The 23,858-nt window shown below is 44.0% G+C and overlaps 1 protein-coding gene across 5 annotated transcripts in view; it reads left to right on the top strand.

Annotated features, from left to right (window-relative positions):
* LOC109633643 (tetratricopeptide repeat protein 28-like) overlaps positions 1-23,858 on the top strand; it is a 180,131-nt gene that overhangs the window by 45,058 nt on the left and 111,215 nt on the right. For 2 of the 5 annotated variants that reach the window (XM_069524039.1, XM_069524038.1), the window contains exon 1: positions 12,726-13,585. The exons of the other annotated variants lie outside the window; for them this stretch is intronic. In XM_069524039.1, coding sequence (XP_069380140.1) covers positions 13,559-13,585 — 27 coding nt within the window. In that variant the 5' untranslated portion in view covers positions 12,726-13,558. Of the gene's footprint in view, positions 1-12,725; positions 13,586-23,858 lie in introns of those variants that run through there. 5 annotated transcript variants of the gene reach the window in all.

The following is a 23,858-nucleotide window of genomic DNA, read 5'->3' as shown; positions in this document are numbered from 1 at the left end:
TAGTGAGCGTGATGAAAGACAATGGATAATTGATGCACACAGAGCATCTACACATCTGCTGTGCTCCTCAGGGGGAGCGTTGAGGGATGCCCAGCCCCTTTGAGAGGTGCTGGGGTGTGGGAAGCTGCAGTTGGGATGCGGCTTGGAAACTCTGCAACTCTCAAACGCAGCCTTCAGTAGAATTACATCATCCCGTGGCCTTTTTTTTTCTCCCCTCCGGCCACTTCAAACAGTCCTGAGGCCAGGCCTGTTTACAGGGAAGGCCAGTAGATGGGATGCACCGGGCTTCTGGTTGCACCGAGACCTGGTTTTCCTGATACTCATGCTCTCTGGCACCTGTGGGAATCAAAATCTGACCCACACAGTATTTATGCACGGTAATTATATGTTCACATTGACATTAGCAGTGCATGAAACAATAATGCATACATACAGTTTTGGTAGAGCATGAGTATCTAGCAAAAACAACAAAAACACAACTGAAACCAGCTCAAGTTTTTCTGAAGAACAATACATTGCCATTCTGCTTCCCACTGAGTTGTCCAATCAAATGAGTGCAGGTGGATGTGCGTCCGTCATGCTGACAACACAATGATTGCCTTGAAGAAGAGACTGACTGAAATCTCTTGCTCCTTTTCCCCCATTTACTTGATTCATTACATTGAGAAGAGGGAGAAGAGGGAAGAGACTATGATGGTGGATTTTTTTTCACATTCACTTCTGCTGCATGTATCATAACAATGTGCAGCCTTTAGTTATGGGTCAGCACATGTGTTCTCACCATGATGGAGTTATGAAATCAAATGATTTGAGTCACTGTTTTTTTGATGGCGTTCAAGCTGGATGGTGACAGAGATGTTGTGATGTGATGAATGCCAAAAAGGGTCAGATTAAGTGATGAGTCACAGAGGAGTGTGTCAGCAGTGAAGGCTGTATTTGTATCTGGCCAGGCTAGATACTAGGTGTGGTGTGTGTGTCGGGGGGTGGGGGTATGCAGCACAGCTTGCGTGCGGGTGTTGATGGATGAGGACGGAGCGAGAGAAGGACGAGGCATGAAATAGAATGAGGATGAAGGACAGAGAAGTCCTGGCCGGCTCGGGGAGGGGGGAAGGAGACTGCGAGACAGAGATGGAGAGACTGAGAGTGAAGAAAAGAATGAGGGTCAGAGAGAAACTAACCTGCACTCAAAATTGCTGATGTTGGCTCCTCTGTGCGGCGCTTTGGCTTCACACTTAAATCTGCATTTACTCAAACAATATCAGGTGAGTGTATCAGGGAAGAATTCTATCTCTGCTGTCAGACCAGTGAAGGTCAACATGTCAATGGAGAAGAAAATAGAGACATTGGCAACACAAAAATCTCTGCTTTTCCATTTTGACAACACCCCTAAGATTTGGAGGCATATTTTGATCCCTGATATCTTATTCACAGTGACTACACAGTGCACTGACCTCGGACATTCTCCTGAAATTATCAATTGAGAACGCAAATATCTGAGTCAGAGGCACCGGAGTAAAAACTATAATATAATAATAATATCCAAACAGGTCTATGGGAAAACACAGCAGGACATTATTTCTGGGGCATAGGTGCTTTAATGACATTTGTAACACGTGATGGACGCTAAATAAATAAAAGAACAAAAAGAATACGATTATCTCGGGATGAAATAGAGGAGTCAGGTAGAAGACAGACGAAGATGTCACCTTGGAAAGACAACGAGATTCGAGAGCTGCCGGTGATACGGGTGGACGCTGGTGTTGTGCTGTGAACAAAAACCCGTGATCTTTGCAGTGGAATTTATATGTTATGAATGCTGCACCACACTTTGCCTGAGTGCTTTGGAGATTTCTGTGCTGTTGTGAAAGCATCTGACAGGAGAATCTCATCTGTGAAAGGCAAACTGGACAAAGTTTCTGGATATTTTCCAGAGCTCAAAAATGGCTGAAATGTTGTTGAAATTCTTTGACAATTTGAAATGTCCTGCTAACTAACAAGAGTGAAGACAGTAAAGACATGAAACACCCATGCCTCTGTGCTGGCAACAGCCAGTGGCTACAGGCATTGTGTTTCTGGGTTGTCCGTCCCATTCCTGTGAACAGGGTATCTCAAGAATGCCTTGGTAAGAATATTCACTTTAACTCAAGGATGAACTGAGTAGATTTTGGTGCTTGAACGTCAACAAAACTTATTTTGATCCTGAGCTGATTAATCACTTGATTAATTGATCATAGTCTCTCTTGCCTTTCACTGTGTAATGTTAATAACACTTTCTATTACCTCATCAGTGAACATGACTTACACTGTGTCACATCAGGTAGACAACAACTTCCATGTTTTAAATCACTTTACATACATGTTTTTGTTGATATATTCACGGTGGTCACATCTATGAGTTTGTACAGTTTGCTGAAGATTATCTGACAACTTCCTACAGCCTTGTTGGACTGTTTGGCCTTGGTGGAGCTGTGTGTTCTAGTTAGATTAGTATGTGTGGTGAAGATGATGGCCCTTTGAAAAAGTCAGTGCAAACCTTTTGTAACTTTAGATAAAGATATTTTTTGAGCTTTGAGGGATTTTACTTTTATTTGAGCAAAATGTCCCATTGACATTGTGGTTTCTTTATAAATCTTTAACGCTCGGTTCAAAGCTGTGTTTGATTTGCTGCCGGAGAGATTTCTGCTAAGAATGGCAGTGAGCATTGAACCTTTAGTCTTGATCATTATCTAACAATTAAACATTTTGCGTAGTAAAATGAAATAACTAGGCTATATGCACTGTTATCATTACATGACCTTTGAGGTCTTTCATTTGCATAGCACAGGAATACCAGAGGAAAAACAGTTTATACGAGGCAGGGCTGTTTTATGTTCTTCTTGATGCTTCATGCTTTCCAATATGCATGGACGAGCAGGAGAACTGCTATTCATGATGAAGAGAATGGTTTCACGCTGGGATGGAACGAACTCAACGGGTGGTGTGATTCACACACTTTTTTTTTCTCAGCCTTATTTCGAGGATGATCCAAGATTAAACAAATTCACATTCTTTACAGTGTCATCGTGATGGAAACATAATTACTCCAGTGTTCTCATTGTGGCCTGAAGAACAGAAGCGTCTCCCATGTGCCACATTTCTAATGACCTTCCAAATGGTCATCCATACTGGAAGTCCTGCTGAGGATCTGCAAATTACTGCTGAATTGTGGGTAAATGAAGATTTCGTTCCGGCTGTGAGCTGTCATGATCTGTTTGAGAAAGGCGGGATTGTATTCATGCGTGCACACATGCTCACATGCAGTATACGTGCTTTCTCACACATACATACACACACACACACACACACACACACACACACACACACACACACACACACACACACACTCTGTATGGAGGCAAAGACAGAAGGATTCATCAGTCACTGAGTCACACTGAGGGTGAAAGGAAGCGGCGTCCTTTCTGTCTCTTGCGGTCCCTCTCTTACTTTCTCTCTCATCCATTAGTTTATCTGTCACTCCTCATCCCTTCTCAATAGCACATCTACTAGTTTCTCCCCCTCTCTCTCTCTTCCTGGCCATCTTAGTGTGGCCTGACCTTCCTTGGGTCGATTTCCTGTCTTCAGCCGGACAGCAGGGGAGAGGGGCCGGCTGTTACCAGACCGGCCAGATGGCAGGGTCTATAGCCTGGGACCGGAGACTCAGACCGGGGAAAGCCCACTGGCCAAACTGGTGACTTCAGCAGCAGACAGCAGCTCTGTGGGAAGCAGCTTCACCACTTCTGTAAATCCCCCCATGGTCAAAAATGCTAATCATCCATCTCCAGACAGGTGGACTGGCAGTCCTGGATTCTTCAGCTTCAGTGCATTTTTTAGGCTACATCCACACTACTATGTTCTTGTTTAAAAAAGGATCAACCACTACAACTCCGCTATGGATATGTCTGGTGTCCAAACTATTTCAGCAAAGACAAAGACACTAAAACTGAGAAGTTCGGAAATGCTGCTGACCCAGTTTTATTGTGAAAACTTGTGTGTAGTGTTTCAGTCTGCACGGGCAGAAATGAAGATGTTCGGAAACGATGGCGTAGACACTCCAAGCTGTTTGCTGATTGGGTCTTTTCCATCACCACATAGCCTTCGCTGATTCGTCAGGCTCCTATCACATGACCCTCTACCAGAAGAAAACAGCTGGCATTAGCCATGTATAATAGTGTAGAACGCAACGTGGATAATCAATTACAAGCGTTGCTGACTCTGTCTTTGCTAACAGCTGTTGTGCAGTTAATTTCTGCATTTAAGAATGATAAAATTGATAAGATGCGTAGGATATGAGCTATCATTTAAGTAATTCCTGTTGACATTGGCGCCACTGTACATGAGTGGTCATGTGATATGCATTTTCAGGTGTGTTAGTATGGGCGGGACTTAAAACTGATATGGAACCAAAACAGAGATTGTTTAGGCTGTTTACGAGAACATAATAATATAAATGTGGCCTGAGTGTAAATTTTCAAAAGTGAAGTTTTGGTCCCAGCACTCTTACACAGTTTCTATGCAGACCCTGACAGGAGGCTGTGCTGGAGTGGGGTGAAGATGATGTGAGTAGAAAAGTCAAGCTGATGACGAGGAGGTTTGACAGCAGGGGAGGGAGCTGGTGGGGATGAGAGGCGGCGTGTGTTGGAGGAGTTTGATCGGACAGGACTGGAGAGTTTCTGTCCTTGGAGTGAAGTTAAACCCCCTGTGTCTTCTTTCTTCCGCTCCATCAGCTCCTGAGCCTCTACATGACGTGTATCAATACCAGGTGCTGTCTTATTTCTCGCGAAACATTTGCTGCACCTTGCCTGAGGCCATCCTGTAAGCTACCCATTAATGAAGGATCACAAATCATGAAGTGCGCCTTACGTAACCCTCGTTTGAAAGGAAGCAGGGAGCACAGCTGTTTGACTCAGCCACTCTCTCAAAAACACACCGGCTGAATGCAAATGAAGTCATCTTGCTGTTACATTAGAGCGGGGCCTGTTATCTGAGCGGCCAGGGTGAGGGAGGACAACTAATTCTAATGGGGCAACAGCAGCGCTATACTTCCCAGCAACAGAGCTGTCTATATTCCAACCCATAAGTCAGGTGTTGAGATGAAAGAGAGGCCTGCTTGTGCTCCATGGCTAATTTAAGGGATTAACACCTGTTCTACCAAAACAGATTAATCCTAATCCTGCTTTAACCCCTTTGATCTGAACTCTGAGTGCTTTGAGGAGTGGACTGGCCTAATCCCTTCTCAATGGCCACCAGAAACTACAGGTACTCGATTGAGCGGCTGGCTGCATGCTACAGTATGTACTGTAACTCTGTGTTCATTTTCTTCTCCTTCGATACTCTGCGAAGGGTTTGATTCATTACTGAATCTTTCTGTGCATCGCTCCCCTTGCCCCTAACTCCACTTCAAAAGGGTTAATTCGAATTTGATGCGCTCTCACAGGGTTAGATTGTTGAAGGCAGGAAGAGCTGTCGTTGGCATAATAATCCAGGAGCATTTATTATAGTATGATCTTTGAATGGGAAAGAAACTGTTTATTTGATGCAGAAGGAAACTGCGTCTGGCTTCTGCTCAGCCACACTTATATCTTTTATGAATCAGCATTTTAACAACCGCAGCAAACCAAACGAGACGCTGCAGAGAATCTTAGACGTTGTTAAATATTTTGCAGTTATTCGCTATTAATTGAAGCCTGTTCCAGAGATCATCAGTCATAAACTGTGGCTTTAATGCTTTAATGTGCTCATTATGATAACCAGATTTCAGTGTGTGTGCATGGGTGTGGGTTTGTGATGGTAACACATGGATACATTTGATATGAGAGAGAAAGGGGGAAAAAAAAGAGAGACTGTGGGAGAATTTAGATGAATTTGGTGCGGTGACGATGGCGGGAAGAAAGGTAATTGAAAAAGAGAGGCATGAGTTTGGTTTTGGGGTTTTTCTAAATGAGGGCCTTGAGATGGGCGGGTCTGACCACATGATTTTGTGTGTTTTGTATCTGTGTGTGTGTGCGTGCGTGTGTGTGTGTGTGTGTGTGTGTGTGTGTGTGTGTGTTCGTGGAAGCAGATAGACACAAACACATCTGAATTCATTGTCCTGAACCACCTCTATGTTTAGTACGTCGGCCGAGGAGGACCACACAGGATCACTCTCTGTTTCATGCGTCGGAGAATGTGGCAACGCTGTTATTATTGATCCTGCCGCAGACGTCAAACCCCAGCGCCTATTTAACTGTCGGCCTGATTTAAACAATATGCTGGAGCCTGTTTCATCCATGTCCAAGACCACTGAATTATTAAACACGTCTCTAAAGCAAAGGTCCCTCTCTTTGCCTTATGTCTTCACACAAATCCACTGTGTGAGGGACTCCAGTGGATAAACAAGCTCTTCTTCATTGATGTAATTGGAAGAAAAAAAAGGAAATAAAAGGAAATTAGGGGATGGTACATGAAGAAAATAAAAAGATCATAATCATATTTCTTAATCACGCTGAGAAGAATCACTGTTTAAACACTGTAGTACCCTGAAAGAAACAAGAGCTTTCAATAGCCTTTGCATTATCACCTTTAACAAAACACAGATGTGTTTATGCTTTGTCTTGGAACGATAAGGATTGACTTTTGGCTTCACCAGGACATAATGAAAACTTAACTAGCTAAATTTAATTATAACTAGCTTTACAGAGAACTTCCATCAAATGTTTTTCCTGTCTAGACATTAGTTTGCTGGGACCTTCACAACCCAAAAGGATAAGCAGACATAGACAATGAATGGATTTATGTCTCAAGCTCCTTTTCTGTTGCGGCAATTGTTGTTTTCTTCATTTGTTTTCTGGAGTTGTGCTGAACCATGAGCGACAGAGATAAAAAAATGAAATGGATAAATGTAAAGATGAAGGAGGGTTTTGTCAAAAACAAATTAATTTAGTGTTTAACAGTGGTAGATTTCTTCCTTCTTCCTGTTTTAATTATACAGCATGTTTGTGCGGTATGGTGGTGCAGTGGTTAGCACTGTAGCATCACAACAAGAAGGTTCAAAGCTTTCCGTGTGGAGTTTGCATGTTCTTCCTGTGTCTGCATGGCTTTTTCTCTGTTTTCTCTAGGCTTCTTCCATCAGCCCCCCACCCACTACCCATGTGACCCTCAATGGAGAAGCAGTGGATGGATATGTTTTTATTTTATTCCAGTTTTGTATTACCAATTCTCCTGCAACTACCTGTAGACAGCCTTCCAAAGTAACCACAAGATCACAAGACCAAAACCATGTTGGTCAAGAGAAGATGTATTTTCTGATCTGATGCCACTTTTGTCTGAATGACATTGAATGCCATTTAAGAATAAAACTATTTGCTTACCATTACAGCAGTATGGTTAGCACATTAAACATCGTTGTTACTGTAGGAGAACGATCATGACTTGGTTTAAAGAGGACTATTGATTTGGATTATTAGGGGACCTTTGTTGTCATGGTTACAGTAATAATCTCTTGGTTAAGGTTTAGGAACATCATGGTTAAGACAGTTATTGATAGTGTCAGTAGGAGGTAAGGAACAGCTATTCGTAATGTTCAAGTGCGATATTATGTCAGCTCATCCATCCACACTGAACTACATCTTCTGCAGACTTTCTCTTATTTTGCGGAGAAACTCTTGTTCCAGAAAAGAAACTGAAAGTGCAGCAACTTCTCCCTCAGAAAAACTGCCAGTCATATCTGCTATTTGACAGTTCCTCTATAGGCAGTGTCAGTGTTCTGCATACTGCTGAAAGTACAACCACCTGACCACCAGAGGCTGAACTGAAAAAAGAGACTTTTTGCTATTCTGGACCCAATCAGCACAGTGTTTGAACTGTTTATTAAACTGCACAGTGAGTAGTGATGCCTCCAGCTGAACACCGACCCGACTGATTCATCCTGGTGTCAGTGAGTGTTTTGCCTTCGCTCTTCCTCCTGCCAGGACCCGGCTCTTGAGATGAACCGCTCTGCTCCCCACGGACTGGACCCAGCAAACAAACAAGATTTGGAATGGTTTTCAGGCCCGTAACATCAGCCTTTGCTCGGGGCACGTTGGGTGGCCAGTGCGTGTGACCTTTTCACAGTAGGGCCCCCTAACCCCCATCCATCCCGATTAGAGGACACTTATCAGGACAGCAGCCAGAGTGACACACTCCCAGCTGGGCTTCCCTTGAGAAAATACTTTGCAGCGTACGGATGGATCCCCACAGTGCACTGAGGTGTGTACGTGTATGTGTGTGCGTACGTGTGTAAGTGTGTGGAGTTGTTCTCTGTAGATAGGGCCCTGTGACTCCGAGATATGCACAGGCTCATTAATTAGAGGCTCTCATTATCCCCCCTCAGGCTCCAGACACTTAATCAACACCAAGCTCCAACTAAGACGCATGCACGCACACACACAAGCACCCACACACCCCGTGCACATGGTCCACAGCAGGCTAAATTCTGACACACCATCATGCAAGAATAGAGCGGTGTAAAAGAGGTGACTGAATGAATTCTGATGAGGGTTATTTGTTTTCAGTGATGTACGGGACAACAGAGAGGGTGGATGTCAGTGCTGTTCAACACTTTTATGACTGTAATGTTGTTAAGCATTTCAGAACAGATTCATCCATCTGCCATGTCTCACTGTGGAAGCACTCTGTCAAACACTGTAAATTAGAATCTGATGTTATGAAATTTACGTGCTGGTAATAGAACAAATGAGACTTCAACGCCCGTTCCTTTGTACGAATGTTAGATTTCTGCCATTCTTGTAAGGGCTATCTTTAAAGGTCCAGTGTGTAAGATTAAGGTGAAAGGGAACTATTGGCAGAAAATGAATGTAGAATAATCCTCATGATGTTTTCACTTGTTCATTTCATCTAAATTGTATGAATTATAGTTTTCTTTACCCCAGAAAAGGCCCTTTATATTTAAATACTTTATATTTACATCGAGGGGGTCCTCTCTACGGAGGCCGCCATGTTTTTTTACATTATCCCAGAATGGACAAACTAAAACCTTTTGAGTTTTATGACAATTGTAAGTTCACAGGTACGTGCACAGGTCCAGGTGGATGTGCTGTGGTGTGGAGCTTTTTGGGTTTGGGTAGGGTTGGTTTTGCAAAATTGGACTCTGATCTGTGCATTAGCGAAGGGTGGGTGGAGTTTTGTCCATGTCCAGTAACATAGAGGAGGCAGGGTGAATGACCTATACTGCAGGGGGCGCTGTAGATGCTTTGGCTTTACTTTTGTGCAGCAGTCATGTCGTGCATCCTTGTATACAGTCTATGGTGTATTCTCACAGGTTCTTGTATATGGCTTTGCACTTATATTACATTAGGGTACATACTGTATCTCTGTGCTGAGTGAATTTCTTGCCTTGAAACTGAAGCCCTTGTAATTAAAAGCTGCTGCTTATTCAACACTCGACTGTTCACACTGAAGAGATTCTGGGAGAATAAATTACTCTCAGACCGGCAGGAGAGCTTTTTGGAGTGTTGCACCTCTTTGAGTGTTTTTAAAAGCCTTTCTGACAGTTTTCATTTCTCTTCCAAACATCCTTTGTTACTGACATGTGGGTGATGCACTTTTTACATCATTTGGACTGATATCATGCAGACAGATCCGTGTAAGCAAATGAGCAGCTGTGCAGAAAACTGTATTGGCCCACATCAGACGGGATGATTTCATGAAGTTAGATTTCAGTTCAAACAAATTCTCGGCTACCTTTGTGTGGAACTGATCTGCCACGTGTAGGCAAATTTAAGCGGACAACTCTAAGCTGCTCGCCTCTGTTCATTCCAGCAGAGAAATTTAACGGTTACAAGGACATTTTTAACTGAAAAAAAATTGTGATTCATTGAAGCAATGGCGGTAGCATTCCTGAAGCATTACTGGTACCTCTAAAAACAATTTCCCTGGTCGTTGCCTGGTCTACAGTATTTATAGCAGACCACAAAATCAGCCATGCTTTCCTCTTTTTGTCAGTCGTAAAAAAACATTCAATGACACTGAAGGACATTGAAAACACAGCTCTGATAGCTGGCAGGAGGGGCGATGGGGTATTTGTTGCACAACTAGAGTCGGTGGTTATTTATTATGGAGCTGTCTGACTTACATGACTATAAATCAGAACTGGCTCCTAAGTCCCTTGTAACGTATCTTTACGAAACCAGCTCCCCCTCCCCGATCACAACACACGGTGGAGACATTTTTGAGGGCATGATTGGCAAGAACAAGAGAAGGAAACACAAACTTTTCAAACAGCTCCAAGTTGTGGAAAATGAAATAGGGGGGTTTTTGTTTCCCTCTGAAGGCCGGAGTCCGATTTCCTGTGCAGCTCTGATTGGGAAAGCAGAGGCACGCACAGGGAGCCCTGCTTCTGTATGGAGATGCCAGATGACAGGCTTCACTACGAACAGACTGTCGCTGAACAGCGCACTGAAGTGGCCTTTGATTGATCATCACACAGGCCTTTTATGAAGCCATCTCTTGTGTAAACGTGTTTTAGATTCTGCCACTAAAGTGTCTTGAGTGCGAGCGTATGCTTGAAAGAGAACATAAATGCAAATTGTACCTTCTAGTGCCATGTGTGTCTATAGTGTAACAGGAATCAGCCGGCCATAGGGGAGAAAAAACAAGATGCAGTGCCATCGACTATCAAGTGAAACAAAACGTAGATACTGTAACACAAGTGAAACAATAACCGCTTCGTGTCTGACTACAAACGCATCCTTTGATAGCGGTGCTTGACCAGGGTGTGTCATCCATCTTGGGTGCCAGCTGTGGAGGTAGTGTCAAGCATTTTTGTTCCTGCTCATCCATGTGGATTAGCGGGTGTCTCATGGAGTCCCTGTGCACAGCAGGAGTTTGTCCATAAGGCCATATGTCAGCCTGTCACCCTCCTCCTACTTGTCTTTTGTTATCTGAGTGACCCGTAGGTGCACTGCGGACCCCACTGACCCTGAAGACACGCCAGCTTATTGACCGACTCACAGCTCCATAGAGTCCATTACCTAAACCAATTTAAATCACAAGCCTATTGTATAAACTGATTTCACCTCACTTGATATCGACTGCTTCTTTTAATTCACCTTTCTTTTACTTTGAGATAATTCCTGGGGAATCCACAGTAATATAGTTACTGTATTAATGCCGTCACGGTTAAATACTCATGGTTTAGTGCCGCAGCAACCGGGCTCTGCACCAGTCGATGTGTTTTAACTGCTGATAGCTCTGTTTTCAAACTGTTTTCATTCTGTCACTGTGGCAGTGACTGTGGTGAGTGGGTTCTCACCAGAGTAACCATGTCTTCTGTTTTGAATTTGATTCTGCCCGCTTCCACAATTAATGATGAAAAGTCAGTTTTTTAACAATGGAAACGCTGCAGATATTTTCTCATGTCAGCCAACCCCCCAAAAAACAAGGTTATGTATCTGGTGGCTGTGTGGCAGAATATTGCAGGATACTCCATGTCACAGCTGCTCTCAGCTGGAGGAATGAGGGAGTGTGCACACAAACAGGGTTTTAGTTGTCTCCGGCGTTTGGGGCTCTCAGTCCTTTGTCTATTTTATGGAAGGATCCAAATTATAACCACAAAAATGATAATCATGGACAACAGCCTCTATTGAGCACTGCTGCATGAGGTTATTTGAATCTTTAACTGTGGTGAGCTTGTTACATGGTTTACATAGAGCTGCTGAGCAGATGGACCTTGTGACCTTATTGTCAGTCAAGTTTACAATGTTATGCACTGTGATCTGTAAGAATCCTGCACTAGATCTTAGGAATGAAGTATGTTAGAATTTGAGCAAAGCGTTTCTTACAGGGGTGTCAAATAAATTTGTAATGGTGTGAGATATGATAGACTAGATTAAATAAATATGGGCATTAGATGTTGAACTAGAATGACACTTAGAGCACATACCTCCACCAAGGCCAAACAGTCCCCTTAGATTAAACAAGCTGCTCCAAATTACACACACTAATAAGTGTGAGTCACTCAAATGTGACTGATTTTTTTCCATCAAGATCCATGAATATTCTCTGTGAAACAGTGTTAAAAATAGTTTCATAAAAATTCGGGATCCCCCTTTCCCTGGATCCATGCCTACATTTAATTGGTTCTTTCTTGGCCCATGTCTAACATTTCCCCTAAGTTTTGTGGAACTCTTTTCAGTAGTTTTTGTTTAATCCTGCTGACAAACCAACAAGCAAACCAACAACAACAAATGGACTGGGTTCATCTCGTTTTTTCCTGACCTATATTGCATCCTTCCCTAAAGTTTCATGGAAATCTGTTTAGTTTTTTTGTGTAATTTTGTTTTCACATAAACTTGTAGTTTTGTCACCGAAATGCTATTGAAACTACAATTATATGTGCAGTTTATAACTTGCAGCATTCACCTTTTAACCAATACTAGTTTTGATCCATGTGTGAACACCTTCGAGCTGCAAGTCAAACATATCTCTTACATGTTCAGTGTGACAGACATGGTGACATGTGGCTACAGAGCCTGTTCAGAGGTTCAGTATCTGGAAAAGTGTCCTTGAGCAACACGTCACACCTCAGCCCTGCTTCCGTCTGGACGACAGCTCTGTGCGTAAACTTGAGGCGCACTTCTCTTTAGCAGATGTGTAAGCGGCGGCGCTATGACCCTGCTGCCTCCTGCCTGCTCAGCTCGACTCAGCTCGACTGCTCCAAGTCTGTAAAAACTGCGAGTCTGCAGGAGCGCAGGGAAGGAAGTGATCAGGGAGCTGTAGTCCAGTCTATTGCTGTTGCAGGATTCAGGATTTCCTTCCAGCTCCTCGCAGGAATTCCAGGGATTTTTTTGGTGCTTGGACCCCCCTCCTCCTCCTTTCCTCCTCTTCTTTCCCTGGAACTAATCTCCCTACATGTCTCCGTCGGGCTGTGTTTGACTCTGTTTTTCCACCAATACTTACAAAAGTGCGTTTCAGCAACCTTTTAGACCACTGTGATGAATAATCTTTCATTTCGGCTCAGTCTTCCAAGCGTCTCCTCTGAACCAAGGCGAACAGATTGGACACTGTCTCTCCGTCTTTCCTTTTTTTCTAACGGTGTAGCCTTCTTACAAGGACGACTCTGAAAAGTTTAAGAATACATTTTTTCCTGACACACATTCTGGATTGGTCCTGGAGGCGCCGATCACTGCGCGTCGAATGAAGAGTGGGTTCACACCGGACTCGCACTTTTTGGGGGGATTTACGCACAGGAACCTTGACGCTGAACATTTGTCAGTCGACACCATGCGTCTCTGATTTGATTCCCCGAGCCCAACTGTGGATTTAACCGGTGTGTGGTTCCTGTGGACTGCGCCGCCTGCCCCGTTAAATTGCCGCAAAGCTGAGACTCCCAGCACCACATCACCATGCGTCGCTTCTTGGAGAAAATCTGCTGCAAGAGCGAGGGAAGTCGGGAGGCAGCATGACTCGCGGCGCTCTGGATACTTTGAATCTACACTCCCTTCTCATATAATATCTTAATGCTGTTCAATTTTGGTTTACAAATATGATGAAATGGCAGCCCCGGAAGAAGGTGAGTCTGTCTCATGTACATTTTATTTCCAATCATGGCGATAAACAACGTTTCTCTTGTAAATGCCAAGTTGGAGAGAAGGGGCTCCGATACAGATTGCTGTTCTGTGTGTGTTTAATACATATGATAGAGCCTGTTAATGCAGTTGCAATAATCAGAATGACACTGTACTACACTAAACTGCAACCAAAGCAGATTAAATTACAAAAAGCAAGTTTCTGTTCCCTTTCCACTTGGATCTTTCTCCCTATTTATGCGTTTTTCCTTCCACTATATCTATGCTTATGAGAGACAGACCACTCAGCTGTTGTGCATTGCTCTACAACACCTAATATATTTACATATTAATGTTACACACACCCAAGCTCTATAAATATGCAGTTTTTTTATTCCGTGACCCCTGTGCATTGTGTGTCTTGCACCTCTTAGCAGCATCAGACCTACATTGTTAATCTGGACTAATCAAGACATCAGTGATTAATGTTCCCTGCAGTGAATCTGTGGAGCTGAGTGCACACACACACACACACACACACACACACACACACACACACACACACACACACACACACATAAATAGACATGACAAGCTTTATAAGAAATGTAGAAATGTTGAAAGTGACAAGTTTGGCACAAAAGTTTCAGAATGAAGTGGCACCTCTCTTCCAATATCTACATCTCTCAGAGAAAAGCTCTGTGAGGAATAAAATGTGTCTGCAGTTTATTGTTTCCATGATTAGATGCACATTTTCTATCCTAAATTCAACTCTTATTGGTTTCTGTTAGTGCTCCTTTTTCATAGCCTCGGAGAATTACAACATGGAAAATATCTGAGATTCATCTGGGGTCTATAAAAAATTGGTAGCGATGAAATGCTTATGGTTGGGATTTTTACCAGCAGGTGGCACTTGTCTGACAAGAAGCAGCCAGCCTGTACAGGAGTGGGCTTTTATTCTCAGAGTGTGGAGTCAAGGAAAGAAAAATGAAAGGATGTTCAACTCTTTTTTTTCCCTCTACTGCATCATTCTAAACTTTATTTGTCCCCAAAGACCGTTCAACAGTGGCAAAACACCAACCCTTTTCATCCTGGCCCAGATATTTTTGCCTCTTGCAGGTAGTGTAACCACAACCACTGTTAGTGCTTTTCATGGAAACCCTCTTCACCGAGCATGGTTTAAGTAACCTCGGCCTCCCTTTGCCTAAATTAATTTCCCCCTGTCATTTGTTCCACCTCAGGAATCTTCAATGTGGATAATCTCATCCTGAAAGATGGGATGAAAGTGAATGATCAAAATCGAGCTCTTTAATGTCGAATCATCAGCAGAGAAAATAAAAGCTGTGAGCATGCCCTGATGGTTTCTACAGCTGTGCAGTGTATCTGCCAGAATCATCCACGAGACCCCCACCCCTTGAGGACAAAAAGCCTTTCCTCACTGCAGGAACTCATTCCCAGCCACACTGCAGTCGCATGTGCTCAACCTGAAAATATGCTAAAAGTAACACTGTCCTTCATGTGCAAATTCTCCTTCCATCAGTGAGGTGAGAGCACCACATCACTCATGGTGGTGGCTTTCCTCAAGGGGGAGAATGCTACCCTGTGTCGATGTGTGATGTTAATTTATTAACCTGTTGGGGATGTTTGACGCGAGATGCATATGTATGACCACAAGCACTTAGATGAGAAGACACAGAGCCGCAGAGTTGTGTTCAGTATGTTGAATTACTTCCCTCCCACATAGTGTATGCATGTGTTTGTGTGTGAGGTGGACATTCTCATTGTACCCTGAACTCTTGTTCATTGCCAAGGATGTCTTCTGACTCAGATATTTGATGCAGCGGGCACAGCTATTGTGCTCCACGTTGTATGGAAAGGGATTTCTTTAGAATGCAGCGCTCTCTATAGAAAACACACACATACGCAATAGTGCCGCGGAAGGTCCTTGAATCTCCCCATTATCACTTCTTGTTTATAAGCTTTTCAATCTGTCTCTTTACTCCACTTGTAGGTTGATGGGAATCAATAAAAATTGTGTAGGTGTCCAGTGTCCAGTCCACCTCTCTATAATGGATTACACTAATGAGTCACAATTTCAAATCTGTTGCAATGAATAACTGAGAGATCAATCCTCATAGTTCTTTAGACAGATAGCTTTTCTGTTCTGGAACTAGATTGAGAAAGAGAGTTTTTTTCAGGTGATTAATGTTGTCTTCCTGTAGTTTGGCAGAGAGGCTCGGAACACCTGAGCTCATCTGTTACACAATGGTAAAAAAGGGGAGGCACATGAGTAAAGACGGCCATAGACCTGGGTTTCTGATGATGGTTACTTAAGGCTGTCGGCCCAGTGATAATCAATGTTTTCTGCACAGACAGCTTTTCTTGGAGGGGGCTTAAAAGCTTAAGTGCAACAATCGGCTGTTGGCTCTCCTTCCCTTTTAAAGTAAAGATACACTTTTTGTTTTGTGTCTGTGCAGCTCAAGAATGCAAACATGGCTGTCGTCGCTGTGCATGATAAGTGGAGAGGGGTGGGTGTGCAGCGGCGGCCACTGCAGGCAGAGCTGCACAGTGCAACATATATGTTAAACATGCTACCCAAAAAATGGCATTTCTGCTCCGTACAACTGCAGTTCTGTGAGCAAGCAGTTGAAACAAGCACAAACGCACTCTTCCCTACGCGCTCTCATCTGCTTAACACCACCCGACAGTTGCTCACTTATCAAGTTGACTTTGGAGGCGGGGACAGTGGCTGATGCTCCCCTACTTCGATTGGTCACTTTTAACACACCAGTCCCAAGTCTGTCTCTGAGCTTCTAACCCCCTCCCCCTTTATTTTTCTGTATCAATTGTTAAGTTTGTGGATCATATATACAACAGCTGCTGAAACAAAAACCTGTGTTACGTATTGTTTATGCTCTATTTCTGTGCCTTGAATGCAACAAGTCATTCGCTTTTGACATAAGGTGATGAACTGTACTACTTGTGATTGCAGTAACAGATGTTTGAACATGCTGCTACTTTGTGGCCTGTGCTACAAAACTATCAACCTCTATAGCAACAACACAATGCTAAAAAAGATATCAGTCCTCTTTGGTTGTGTTGTAGAGGAGGGTAAGCATCACAAAACATGGACAGTATCTGTCCTGGGGGAAAGCTGTCTCAGTGACTCAGGTCAGAGATGGCTGTGTGCCTCAAAGTGTGAGATGAACAGAAGTCTCCAGGTTGCCGTCAAAGAATGTGGAACCTGCTGTGTTTCTTGTGTCCTCATATGTTTGTCTATGTGTCTACATGGGTGCAAGTCCAAAGTGGTGTAGACGTGAGTTATGGACTCCTGCGGTTTGGCAAGTTTCTTTGTGACTTCTTTGTCTCTATCGACTGTGGTTTTTTCCTTGTCCACAAATTTTCTGTGGAACAGCTGAAAAACATTCCATTCTTCTTTTTCTGCTGCCAGATGTGTTTTTAAGTCATCATCACCCCATGTTATCTTGAGCCGAAGTGCTCGCAGCCTGTTAATATGTTGGGTGGTCTCATGTTACGAATCCAGGCTCTGCGTTTAGAGCTCACATTATGCCTCGTGGCACTGTGACCAAGCCAGAAGGAAGTGACTATTTGCTTTTTGCGGCCAGACCAGATGTTTCTATACGGATTCCACTCAGTTGACATAAAGACTTCTCACCTGAGACGGACAGGACTCTCCGCTCATGTTTCTTAGGCAAGTCTCTCTGGGAGCTCGGACTTTTACTATCAGCGGGCGCACACTCTTACATCTCTGACCATGTTCACTGGCTTTTCACCTCAGGGACTTTCTCATGCTGCTTCTCCTCTTTGATTCGGTATTATTTATGAGCTCTTCTGTGGGGGGAAAGGGCTATCTCTCCCCCCAGTGCTCGGTCAGTCCCTGTGACGTCTCCTGGCTGGCAGCAGCACAGCAGATTTTGGAATACATTTACAGCAGGGGGAAAAGCCGTCAGAATGTGAGGAGAAGTAGTGGAGGATTCGCATCTGAGAAAGAAGAAAGTGGGAAAGTCTGTCAGTGGGGGTAGGGGAGTGAGCTGAGATTGCTGGACAAAGACTGACCTACATCAGGGGACAAATAAATGGGGGCTAGATTGTAGGACTAAAGTAAGGTGGGTGGATATCGAGGAGAAGAAATGGAATTGCTGTAGAGCGGTGCACACTGATAGAATTTGAGATGGTTGGAATTTATAAAGTGAAAGAAAATGGGGGAGGGCTTGAAGACTAAAGAATAAGATTGTGCAGGAGATTTGGAGTTTAGGAATGAGAGGCCCTGGAATGATGCAGCAGGGATAATTAATGATAGGGTGTGATTGCACCTGCTGTTCCTGATGCTGTGCAATATTTACCGCCCAGAATGCCGAGTGGAACGGGATGCGACTGCGTAGCCAGCCCCCTGGCCCATCCTCCTGGGGCGTGAGAAAATACTGTGGGGGCAAGGGATTGGGTGGGGGGTGGTGTGCAGGGAACAGCGACTCAGCAATACTGCTAAAATGCATGGGCTGCATTCGCTCTGCTAATCCCAGTCCACGGCTTCCCATTGGGAGAGCTGGACAGAGATGGAGGAGCGAAGGAAGAGCTTCCTGGAACGCAGTGCTCCGCTCGCTTTTATTGTGATGCAGTGGTCTGCAGTGTGCACAAACTGCGGGCATATGCCCGGTGAGGCTCTCCTGGGACTCCACTGTCATAATACAACAGGAAAAACAATGGAAGCAATGGTGACTGGGCCATCCTGCTATCATTAATCCTCATTGCTGAGACCTGCTCATTGCACTGTGAGCATGCGGATGAATTTTTGGATAGAAAAGGCAAAGATTGATTTATTTGTAGAGTGGTCCATTTGCAATGTTTTCCTCCAAGCCTCAGAGCACTCATTTCTGATATGCTGTGGCTTTCCTTTACCCCCCAGTGCTTCTGTTGGAGCAAATGGAGGCATGTTGGATTTTATTGAGGTCATTGTTCCAGGGGTGTGGTCAGCTGCTCTCAGGGCTCTGGGTGCCTCCATGGGGAATAAAACAGAGTGGACCTGATGGACCACATCAATAGGAACATGTTTCCTTGTTCCATGAGGTGGAACAGTCCTGTGCAGGACTTGAGCCCTATTCTTTTCATTCTTTTCACCACTTAAGCTTCTGTATTATGTACTCAGTCTTGCATATTGTATACTGTGGAGAGCCAGTGTTTCAGACATAATCTGGCTGTTTTGAATAGGGGCTGTCAATGGCATTAGAGACACATCCCTTCAGCATATGGCCTGAAAAACATGCATACTTTTCTCTGTTTCACAACATTTATCAGAGTGCAGCTGCCAAAACCACAGTCCCTACATTCCTTTATAACTCTGCACTGGACTGGTTCCAGTGGGCCGGGCATAGTATCAGCTCAGTCCTCAGGCACTGCAGCTGTCCTCAGTCCAATGCAGCGCTGTATGTTGTGACAGACATTCGCTGCTAGTGTGTTCTAAAGACGGCCCGTGATCCAGCCTGGTCGGAGACATGTGAAGAGCATTGCTAATACCAGCCTGCCTCATACTAACGCCCCAAGATCCCACTAATTCCCTCTCTTCTTTTGTCAAAGATGGGATTTATAAGCTCTTCTTTGAAGGCTCAATTTTCCAGGAGTGTGTCCGAGGCTTAGCTGTAGCCTTTGCGTAGCCAGGACTACACATTCCATTCCTCAGGATTGACCGTCTTGTTTGGCACCTGAGTGATCAGTATTTGGTTCTTGAGTAGATTATTGATGTTTATTGAGTGTGAAAAAAAAGTCAATTAACCTCTGTACCCTTACGCATTCTGTCCATTTGTGTAAATGACACACAGTGCAAGACAGAAGCAAACAAGATTAGTCGGAGCCTCGCCCTTCCATTGAGGTTTTGAAAAGGAATAGGTGCTGTGCAGTGTTTTTGTAGTCAAACGGTGCAGCAGACACAAACGACTCCTTCAGGGGTCACAGTAACAACCAGGCCCAGAGCAGATTGTTTTAGTTCCCCTCACACTGCCACTCTGACCTCTCTGGCCCAGCCTCTACTTACTCTTCCTGCCATGCTGAATGTGGTGAGGGCTGCTGAGAACGTTTTTTTTTACTGCCAGCTGTAAAAATCTTGCGGGAAGGGAAAAGAGAAATGGTGCTGAGCACGACCCACTGCGCCTCTTCCCTTTCCTCTTCTCAAAGCTCGGTTCAGCCGCTGGTTCCCTCTCGTAAGTTTGGAGTTATTTATATGAGGCTTATACCGAGACACTTATGTCAGGCATATGTTTATAGTTGCTAAGATATGTGGGCCAGGAGCACTTCCATATCCTCCGTGGGCTTGTCTCCTAAGGGAGATTCATGATTCCGGCTTCCTTAACAAGGCACACAGACAGGTGGTGACTGACAGGCATGCTGAGAGAGATTCAGTAATGAGGACCCCAGAACAAACCTCCGTGGTCCACCCCCCCATGCTTCACTATCTCAAACGATCTCAGGCCTCATAGATTTTATATATTTAACTAGGGGTTCTATTGCAGTCTAATAGAGCCATACTTACATTATAATGCCGTCTCTGTCTCCTCCCCCTCACCGTGGCTCCTCTCTGGCCCGTCTGTGTTACCCCAACAGTATTACCCCCTGTCACGCATGTTCTCCTGCTTGTCTGTGACAGCAACATAAAAGTGTTTTTGTTTGTTTGTTTGTATCCACCGATGTCTGTAGCCTACGTTTGTGGATGTGACTTGAACCTTAATGCTTATCCCACCTGCCTGGCTACAGTGTGTTGCGTCGCCACTTTCTTTTAAAGGACCTGTATAGAAAGAAAAAAATCTGTTTTTGTGCGCCCATGAATCTGCAGCATGTGTAAGCTTGTTTATCCCACATGCTGTGTGTATCTGTGCATTTTAAAGTGCTCTTTTTGTGTGCCTTTTGAAGTCTCTTGGAAAACGCTCATCTTGACAGGTGAGCGATCTCCTTGTGTCCGATAGGAGGTGATTGATGGAAACTGTAAAATATTATCATCCATCAGAGTTACTGAAAATACTGTAGCTTCTCCCACTCTCCTCCAGCCGGCTCTTCCCCTCCTCCAGTCCTCTCTCTTGATGTATATTCCTGTGACTGGGGTCAGAGGCCACATTAGAGCTCGTATTGTTCAGCAGTCTGGAGAGTGCTCCAGTTACCACTGTGAAATCTCAAGCATCAGCGGCTTCTTAGCTGTTTAAATAAGTAAGAGGCTAAAAACTGCTACAGGGGCTCGACAGACACTGCACAATTTGTACGGTGTGACGCTTTGCATTATTTAAAATAAAAACTCCTTTATAGCCATGTTAAATGTGTTTGCGGCCTGTGCCACCTGTCTTGGTGTTCTGCATGATGAAATCCTCCTGAAGAGAACATGTTTAGTGCTGTGAATGCTACTCTGTCTTTTGCAATAAAAAACGGGTATATGCTCTCGCTCCAGCTGCTCCAGTGAGGGCTGTAAAAAAAGAAAAGATATGTAATCACTTATTGGAACAAAAGACTGTAACTTGGCACACAACAGTTGGTGCAATGCTTCAGGTGTGAAATTACCCCCAATTTACATTTGGGAGTATGTATAAACCCCCTCGTCTTTATCTTACTGTGAACATTGTTGTCTTTTTCACTTGCGGAGAAGCCTCAGACTACTGTGCTAGTATTTTACACTGCAGAAGTACCTTTGACAGAACAGTGTAGTTCAGCTGCCCCATTAGGTGTGGGTGAAGCTATGGTACAGCTCAGGTTCTGAGGTGCTGACTCAAACCGCTGAACTTGGTGTTATAATGAATGGATATATTATACTTTACAGACACTGAATGTTTCTCGTTTGTTGCTGCTGGGCAGTGCACAGTTTTACAACAGTACCCAGGGGACATTATTGTAGCATAGCCATACTGGCTGGCACTTGGACGTGTGAATTATTATCCGTGGCCGAGTCTGTCAGTGAACACGACTGCATGTGTCCATCAGGCTCTGACCACCAGCAGCAGCCCTCAAACAGGCTAAGCTGCTCGCCTGTAGCAGACGCACAGCTGAACCTGCACACAAACGTCTTACCTGGAAGCCCTTAGTTTTATTTTCCTCTACACAACTGGGACGTTACATTATTTATAGTTTTGCAGTGCACACAAGCTCGATACCTTTCAGCTTGAAACTCATATGAATCCAAATGAGCTCCTCAGAAGCACTGTAGTAGTTTTTAAGTCAATGTTGACATTTACACGATCACCTCTATCCCTCCCCAGCTTTCTATCCCTCCATCTCCTCACGTTTCCGTCTCTGCATTGTGCTCGTAGCCAGCAGAGCAGGGCCTCAGGCAGAGCAGGTGCAGGCTGCTGATGGCTCCTCTGACGCACACACACATGCACGGGCACACTCGGGGGAGATGGGTTCGGCCGTGGTGCCACTCTCAGTAAAATGGCAGACCGGGTTTGTTGGTCGGGGAGGAGGAAGAGGAGGAGGACAAAGCTTTGTGCTGGTTGTATTCTGTGGTCCAAGTTGAGAGTGAGCAGGTGTTTTGTAAATGAATGCAGTAGTCTGTGTGCAAGCGTGCTCTTGGTCCCATAGGAATAATTTTATTCTGGTAAAATCCTGTTTGCTGCAAATCTGTAGACAATGCTTCATGTTTCTTTGCCAATTTGTGTTTTGAAGTGCATCGTTTTGGCACTGTGTTAAAAATCTAATTCAATGAATTGGTTTGTAAATTGGTTTGTCCCTGTTGCTGCAGGTGGCGAGTTACATGGTTCAGGGCTGTAATGAATAGAAATTGACCAAATCTCTCGCGTAAATGCATTTTTTGTAAGATAAACAACAAGTTGGCTCATTCTGGTAGCATATTGTATAAATCTGTGCAGACGTACTGGGCACTGCTTCACATGCAGATTGATTCTTTCATGGGGACTGCACTGCATATCTTCATCTCTAAGTAACAGTTTGACATCTCTTGTTTTAATGTTATTGGCTCTTTACTTTTTTCATCATGCTGAAAATTAAAACATTTGAGGTTTCCTAGTCAGAGTGATAGACAGATGTAAAGGTTGCATGACCATGCATGATTGATCCGTCTCATGATTTGGGATCAAACCCTCTTATGAAAAAGTTTGAACAGCAGCAGAATTACAGCTTAGCGCTCCACCTTTATTGTGCCACATGTTTCTTTTGTAAATGGAGTTTGTCACCCCTCTTTGCACTGTGTGGCAAACAGACAGATGGACTGGCAGGTTGACAGTTAATGTGAATGCGGCGGGCGGATCTCCTTCTGAGACACCTCTTTGACAGCTATCACGGCTCCTTGTCCCCGTTCCCACAAAAAAGAGACTAATTTAATTCCTTGTCCTTGTTTCCTGCGATGACGGAAACTGTTGCAGGAAGCTCTCGTCTCAGGAAACGTACACAAAACAACACAAGACAAGAAAGAAGTTTTTACCTTTCATCTAGTGCGCATTCTGCGACTTCCGTTTCTCTTTTCTCATTAGGTATTGATGCACATGCTTAGTTGTCTCAATCAGAGTGCGTCTTTAAGTGCTTTCCTGTTTGGGAAATTAACGTCAAATGATCTTGTTTGAGTGCCCGTCTCCTCTTGGCTTGTGTGATGGTGAGTCCCGGGGGGGATTCGTGAGAGGATTCAAATCGGAGGTTGTTGTGAGGAGGGGGAGTTAAGAAACCTGATCAGAATATGGTTGCAGTTAATTAACTAAAGATTTTTTTTTCTCATTTCATCTATGTGTAATCTAATTACAGATGGTGGTTTTCTAGTTCCTATCAAATGAGAATGTAACTGGTCCCATTGGGGTGGGGGTGGGGGGATGCTACTCCTCCCAGCTGCCCACTCATCTACCTCCTGGTTTCATTCTCCACTGAGGAGTTAACAGATGTGATCAGAAAGCTTTGTCTCTGTCCTTCTGTGGCCTTTGTGTCGTTCCATCAAATGCCATGAAGCTGAATGCACTGCATGTACGGTGGCCCTGAGAGCTCAACACACTGCAGCTTAAGAAAACATACAAATAGACACAACTCGCATAACAACAGTAAGTAAAGCCAATACATGTTGATCTGAAAAAGATGTAAGTAGCATGTTACATAGATAACAAAACGTTTGCCTGTTTGGCATTTAATCAAGTGTATTTCGTTAGATTACTATAAGACTAAAGTCATGTTCATCACTTTTTAGTCAATATTTGGTTGTTTAGTGAGTATTTGGTTATGTTGTATTTATGTGTACTTAGGGCTTTTGTTGTGTGTTGAGTATTTGGTTTTGTTGTGAGTATTTGGTTTTGT

Source organism: Paralichthys olivaceus, chromosome 4 (genome assembly GCF_024713975.1).
Source record: "Paralichthys olivaceus isolate ysfri-2021 chromosome 4, ASM2471397v2, whole genome shotgun sequence".
NCBI classification, from domain to species: domain Eukaryota; kingdom Metazoa; phylum Chordata; class Actinopteri; order Pleuronectiformes; family Paralichthyidae; genus Paralichthys; species Paralichthys olivaceus.
The sequence above is the reverse complement of the archived record's forward strand: the minus strand, read 5'-3'. Positions and strand labels throughout refer to the sequence as shown.